Raw genomic sequence first — 7,201 nt, 5'->3', positions numbered from 1 at the left:
TGGAACTACAGGTGTGCGCTACCACGCCCAGCTAATTTTTTTGATTTATTGTAGAGATGAGGTCTCACCAAGTTGGCCAGGTGGGTCTCAAACCTGCGGGCTCAGGCAGTCCACTCACCTCTGCCTCCCAAGGCGCGGGAGCCACCGAGCCCGGCTGCTTTCTCACTTTCAAAAAAAAATCAGAATCTCAGTGGTCCAGGCCGGAGTGCAGTCGCACACTCACAGCTCACTGCAGCCTCAACCTCCTGGGCTCAGGCAATCCTTCCACTTTAGCCTCCCAAGCAGCTGGGACTACAGGCACACACCACCACACCCGGTTTTGATTCATTTCTGTAGAGATGAGGTCTTGCTACGTTGTCTAGGCTGGTTTTGAACTCCTGGGCTCAAGCGACTCTCCCGCCATGGCCTTCCCAAGTGCTGGGATTACAGGCACGAACCACCGCACACCCAGCCAAGGCCAGTCCTTTCATTGCTGCTTCCTTCTCCGCCTTCATGGCCTTCCCCATTGCAGAAGTGCCGCGCCCTGCCGCAGGCCACCCTCGTTATTCCAAGCAACAGCGCCCTGGAGCTCAAGTGGCTTCAAAGTCCCATCCTTCAGGAAAGGCATCCCCCACTCCTTCCCCTGGTGACGCCCCCCACCCAGTGCAGCCATTTAGTTGGAACAGGGCTGAGCGCAAGCTTCGGGTCACACTAGGCAATACCCTCCACGTCTAGAGATGAAGCTACAGTGTCCACCACACACAAGAAGTGAACTTGGTCTCAGGCCTCTGAGCCACTCGCAGGTGCCTCATCCAGCAGTTGCCTCCAGGCCGTTTAATCAGCACTGACCTTATAACAGACATAACAGACACTTCCCTCCCCCGTCTCTGTATTAGTTGTGGACTGTGGCCCTCCTGATGACCTACCCAACGGCCAGGTGGAATACATCACAGGTCCTGATGTGACCACGTACAGAGCTGTGATCCAATACAGCTGTCAGGAGACCTTCTACACCATGAAGACAGATGACGGTGAGCAAATATGTCAAAGGTGGGGGTGGGCGGCATTTGGAATCCAGCCCTCATGGTCTGAAAATGGACTTTAACCAGCATTTTTGGTTAAAGATAGACAACAGATTAAAAGGCACTTCTCCCACCCGCTAAGTGAAATATTACAGCTGAAGTGGCTTTAATGTCAATTTGCAAGAATCTGAAAACAGATCTTATCTAGTAAATGACTACTACAAACACACAATATATTCCAAATGGTTTAATTTAACAAGTCAAAACCTTATCATTAAGCACTTGAGATCTTGATACATATTCAAGTTCCACATCTAAAAGGTTTCCACTTTGCAAGCAAACATGGTAATGCAGAGACCTCCTATTTATGAAGTCATGTAAAATGGTTCTTCAGACGCCTCTATTTCCCACGGATGCTCGGGAATCAACATTTTTCAAGGGGTGTTCAAGCAGATGACAAGCATCTTACACATGCAGTTCAACATTTTTGCTTTCCCAATGATTTGCAGGTGACTATGTGTGTGAGGCTGATGGCTTCTGGACGAGCTCCAAAGGAGAAGCATCACTCCCAGTCTGCGAGCCTGGTAATGGATACACTTATACCCGCTTCGTAATTGATGGAAGGCAGAACTGGCCAGGAGGCGTAAGTGGAGCTTTAGTTGTGGTAGGCAGAATGTAACTTCGGCACTTGGCTCAGAGGCTAAGGTATTATTTCCAAATAGTATGTTCTCATTATCCCCTTCCATAGAGAAGTTGGTGGGTACTGACTGCATCAGCCAGTGGATTATGTCTGACCTTAAAACTAGGCAAGCATAAAAAATTAAATGATTTTTAAAAATAATCTTGAACATCTTACACATTTACAAACACAAGTTCTTCTGCTGCGTTACTTTTCCTCTGTAAAAATGCTATTAAAACCCAAAGCTAATAACTTCATTATTTCCCTAAGCAATTGTTTTCAATGACACCAATTTTTAAACATTAATGCAATTTGCCTTTTAATAGTACTTTTTTTTTTTTTACCAGAATTGGCTCCAAAGATAATAGTTGAGTAGAAAGATTTTTAAAAAACAAATCAGAAAGGTAATCATATATTCATTACCCCTGTGTTATTTGGCTTAAATTAGTTTTTTAAAACCTATACTTGGCTACCACACTTGTAAGTATTAATACAAGTATACCACCACAACAGGAAACATATATGCCATGTTAAACATGTTTGGTTTGCAATAAAGATATAGTAAAATGTAGAGTTTGGAAGAATCCTCTATACCAAAAAATTGTAATTTTGGAACCTAAAGGGTCCTAGCCACAATGACAACATTGTAATTCCTAAAACATTTATGTACTTCAAGGTAAAAGTAATCCTGCAAAGCTCGATACTGACCCGAGTTCCTGCTTCCCCAGAATCACAGTCAACACCCCATTTTACAAACAGGAAAACAGAAGCAATGAAATGTTACATCTCTCCACTTCCTATGCACATCACCCAGCGCATCAGCTCAGACAGTCCTTATTTACCCTATTAAAACTTAACTGATCTTACAGATCAGTTTCTTTTAGCAAAACAAAGTAATTTCTAGAAGTTAATTTTCACTCAGCACATGTTCTAAGGACCTAAGAAATACCAAAGAATTGTGTCAGGTCTTTGAACTGTGCTGTTTCAAAGAAGCATCACTTGCCAGTACAGGCAGACACCCGCCAACATGTGTGCTGTGATTTCTGGTTGACATTTAGCACACACAGCCCCCAAGTGGTAATAACTTAATACAAATGCTCCTGGGTTTCTACAGACCATGTTATCTCCTCCTTCTTTCCTCAGTCTGTGGATTATCTACGCGAGCCACAAGAGGGCGCATATACGGAGGGCAAAACGCAAAGCTTGGTGACTTTCCTTGGCAAGTCCTGTTATTAGGGGACGCTGTAGCAGCAGGTGCACTTTTATATGACAACTGGATCCTGACAGCTGCTCATGCCGTGTATGAGCACAAAGACGACGTGTCTGCCCTGGACATTCGCATGGGTGCCCTGAGGAGACTGTCACCTGATTACACACAAGCCTGGGCTGAGGCTGTTTTCATCCATGAAGGTTATACTCATAATGCTGGTTTTGACAACGACATAGCACTGATTAAATTGAAGAACAAAGTTGTGATCAATAGCAGCATCATGCCTATTTGTCTGCCAACAAAAGCAGCTGAATCCTTTATGAGGACAAATGACATTGGAACCACAGCTGGATGGGGATTAACCCAAAGGGGGTTTCTTGCCAGAAATCTCATGTTTGTTGACATACCAATTGTTGACCACCAAAAATGCACCGCAGCCTATGAGGAGAGGCCCTATCCAGGGGGAAGGGTGACTGGTAACATGCTCTGTGCTGGCGTGGAAAGCGGGGGTAGGGACAGCTGCAGAGGCGACAGTGGCGGGGCATTAGTGTTTCTAGACAATGAAACACAGAGGTGGTTTGTGGGAGGAATAGTGTCCTGGGGCTCCATGAATTGTGGGGAAGCAGGTCAGTATGGGGTCTACACAAAGGTCATTAACTATATTCCCTGGATCGAGACCATCATTGATAACTTTTAGTTTCTGTATCTTCAATAAGCATATGACTCATTTTTAGAAATACCTCTAAGATCGTAGCAGCAACATGACCTGAGAAGCACGAACATGGCAGCTGCCGCTCCACCCAGAAGACAAAACCAAGCTCTCCAGGTGAGCTGCTATCACTTCTCCACTCGGCAGCTTAATTCCACACTTACTCACCGATTCAAGGGGACCTAAACCAGCATAGTGGTATTTCTGCCAACCCAATAGAGACTCACTGCATAAATTACATCTAATTATTTAAAAAGATTTCTGTAAATTGCCTGTCCATACTCTTTGCTTATCTGTTTTTAAACTTGTTCTTACAGCTCTCTGAGTGCTTTGTATATTATAGCGATATTGGTTCAAGAATAACTGTCGAGTCACTCTTTTTTCCGGTAAATTGGAAACACTGATACTTCAGCCCAGGTACTGACTTCCATGTTAAAAACCAATACCGGCCCCGTGGGTGCCAGAGGCAGGGTCTTGAGTGGGCCAGGCCACTCCCCGATGCTCTAGCTGCCAGAAAAGGTCCACAGTATACACTGGAATGGGAACCAGGCCAGCCTCTGTCTGTTTTCCCCAGGGATCCCGCCTTGGGGGGTCAGTAATGCTACACTGCACAGGAAGCCTTCACACTGAATGGGGGGGGCCTGCACCCCCTGACACCTGCAACCTATAGGTCCCCCAACTTACCCCCTGGGGCCCGATACTGTACCCAGCTGGTTGGGAAGACCAGACCCTGTCCTGGGGAACTGCCCACTGGGGAGGTACAGGGGAGAGGGCCTAGCCCAGCTGTCACCAGCACTTCTGACCAAGTTCTGCTACTGTGGACCCTGCCCTGGGCTTAGTGCCTGGACTCCACTGCCCTGGGGGTCACCTGAGGCTCTCTGGGTGTATTTCTGCTGCCCCAGCCAGGGTTGGGGCCTTAGCCTCGGGATCCAATGAAGCCAAATAAACTCGAAAGCTGTCTCCCCACTCCCCCCCAAAAAAAACAATACCACAAAATAGTAGGATATCATTTTCCACTTATCTATTTGTCAAATGGAACATGACTAGCAGTACTATTTCACACTGTCAAAGACAATATAAACTTCCAGATGCAATTAGGTGCCTCAGAGAGAGTGGTATGGCCACAGACTGGCAATATATTTTAAAAGCATGCATAATCATTGACCTACCAATTCTAATGCTAAGAATTTAATTTAGCTTTAAGGATGTACCCAACAATTGGAAATAACCTAAATAATGTTCAAATTCAGAAAAGTGATCGAGTCAAATGTGGCATTTCCACAAGATGAAAAATGACATTAGAAATAAGTGGTGATATTATAGATGAACCTGTAATTTTTTTTTTTTTTAACAATGTACACAAATACCTGGGCACAGTTAGGCCAAACAACAGATCACAGATCATACACTAGCTGAGTAGAGAACTCTCACAGTTAAGAGCTGCTCTCGATCTGTTGCCATAGCGCATGCCTGTAGTCCCATCACTGTGGGAGGGCTGTCTGATCCTAAGAGTTCAAGACCAGCCCGGGCTACACAGTGAGAGCTTCTCTCTACAATTAAAAAAAAAAAAAGCTGGGCATGGTGGCGCTCACCTGTAGCCTTAGCTACTCAGGAGGTTGAGGCTGTGATGTGCCACTGGACTCGTCTCGGCAAGAGTGAGACCTCAACCCAAAAAACCACAACTACTCTCCTTGTACAAAACATCGCTCTAATTTTCACATATATCTTCTGAGCTAGAGTCATTAACTCTTTACTTTTTCCTAAAAGGACAAAATATAGGTGCTGATTTAACATTAAAAATCTCGCTTGGGGTGCTCCTCCCACAGCGGTTGGCCACAAAGAGTCTGGGGGTTGGGGGAAGGTCAAGCATAGCCTTCTCACCTTTACCAAAATGGCGGCTTGTCCCCGCTTTGCCAAGGTTCCTACCTTATGAGCTTGGTTTTCTTACGCTAATTAAGAGTGGAACAGCAAAAGCTGGCAGGCTGACAGAAGCAGCCTCAGGATGGACTTCCTGGCTCCTGACCATTTTGCTATTGTGCATAGGTGTGAGATCAACCATGAGCTCCACTACAGTTTTGACCCGAAAGCTTGCTGAACACTGAAGTGGGCTGGTTCCTCAATAGATCAAAGTTGTCACTCTAAATTTAGAAGAGGAGAGTGACTCTCCAACCTACAAGGATGCCTTCCCTCCACTTCCCAAGAAAGCAGTCTGGTTGCAAAGTGCCCTGGAGCCTGCTGGAGCCTGGGGTAACAAGATCCGGCCCATTGAGGCTTCTGTCATCACTCAGGTGTTCCATGTACTCCTGGAAGAGAGAAAATTTAAGGACATGAACCAATTTGGAGAAGGTGAACAAGCAAAAATCTGCCTTGAGATCACACAGAGGACCAGTGCTCACCTGAAGTCATCACTGGCCAAAGACCAAGGCCTCTCCATCATGGTCTCGGGGAAGCTGGGCACTGTCATGAAAGCACAGAAGGACATTGTTGCTAGACTGCAGACTCAGGCCTCAGCAACTGCTGCCATTCCCAAAGAACACCATCACTTTGTTATTGGCAAAAATGGAGAGAAACTGCAAGACTTGGAGCTAAAAACTGCAACCAAAATCCAGATCGCATGCCCAGATGACCCCAGCAATCAGATCAAGATCACTGGCACCCAAGAGGGCACTGAAAAAGCTCACTCTGAAGTCTTACTCATCTCTGCCAAGCAGGACAAGCGTGGTGTGGAGAGGCTACAAGTGGAGAAAGCATTCCACCCCATCACTGCTGGGCCTACAATTGACTTGTTAGCGAAATCATGCAAGAGATAGGAACACACATCAACATCCCCCCACCGTGAATCGGACAGAAATTGTCTTTACCGGAGAGAAGGAACAGTTGGCTCAGGCTACGGTTCGAATCAAGAAGATTTATGAGGAAAATAAAAAGAAGACCACCATTGCTGTGGAGGTGAAGAAAACTCAGCACAAGGGCAATTCAATGCAGGAAATCCTGGAGAGAACTGGAGTTTCTGTTGAGATCCCACCTTCAGACAGTATCTCTGAGACTGTGATACTTCGAGGAGAGTCTGAAAAGTTAGCGCAGTTATTGACTAAAGTCTATGCCAAGGCCAATAGTTTCACTATCTCCTCTGCTGCTGCCCCTTCCTGGCTTCACTGTTTCATCATTGGCAAGAAAGGGCAGAACCTGGCCAAGATCACTCAACAGACGCCAAAGGTTCACATAGAGTTCAAGAGGGTGAGGACAAGATCACCCTGGAAGGCCCTATGGGGGATGTAAATGTGGCCCACAAACAGATCAAAGGCATGGACAAAGATTTGATGAACTGGAAGGACCATGTAGAGATTAACATCGATCACAAGTTCCACAGACACCTCAGTGGGAAGAATGGCGCCAACATAAACAGAATCAAAGTCCAGTACAAGGTGTCTGTGTGCATCCCTCCTGATTGTGAGAAGAGCAACCTGATTCGCATCAGGGGAGATCCACAGGGCATGCGGCAGGCCAAGCGTGAGCTGCTGGAGCTGACGTCTTGCATGGAAAATGAGTGTACCAAGGATCTAATCATTGAGCAAAGATTTCTTTTTTTTTTTTTTTTTTTT

General features: G+C 45.9%; 1 protein-coding gene and 1 pseudogene across 2 annotated transcripts in view; both read left to right on the top strand.

Annotated features, from left to right (window-relative positions):
- Positions 1 to 4,173, top strand: part of MASP2 (mannan binding lectin serine peptidase 2) — a 20,382-nt gene extending 16,209 nt beyond the window's left edge. The window contains exons 9-11 of the mRNA XM_021708998.1: positions 876 to 1,010; positions 1,511 to 1,585; positions 2,824 to 4,173. Of these exons, the coding sequence (XP_021564673.1) occupies positions 876 to 1,010; positions 1,511 to 1,585; positions 2,824 to 3,587 (974 nt within the window). The 3' untranslated portion in view covers positions 3,588 to 4,173. The remainder of the gene's footprint in view (positions 1 to 875; positions 1,011 to 1,510; positions 1,586 to 2,823) is intronic.
- A 431-nt stretch (positions 4,174 to 4,604) lies between these two features.
- LOC103252230 overlaps positions 4,605 to 7,201 on the top strand; it is a 7,633-nt pseudogene continuing 5,036 nt past the window's right edge. The window contains exon 1 of the transcript XR_503774.2: positions 4,605 to 7,170. The product of XR_503774.2 is annotated as a vigilin-like (transcript). The remainder of the gene's footprint in view (positions 7,171 to 7,201) is intronic.

The sequence above is a fragment of the Carlito syrichta genome, unplaced genomic scaffold, assembly GCF_000164805.1.
Source record: "Carlito syrichta isolate Samal-C Ts95f unplaced genomic scaffold, Tarsius_syrichta-2.0.1 Scaffold153889, whole genome shotgun sequence".
In the NCBI taxonomy this organism is placed as follows: Eukaryota; Metazoa; Chordata; class Mammalia; order Primates; family Tarsiidae; genus Carlito; species Carlito syrichta.
The sequence above is the reverse complement of the archived record's forward strand: the minus strand, read 5'-3'. Positions and strand labels throughout refer to the sequence as shown.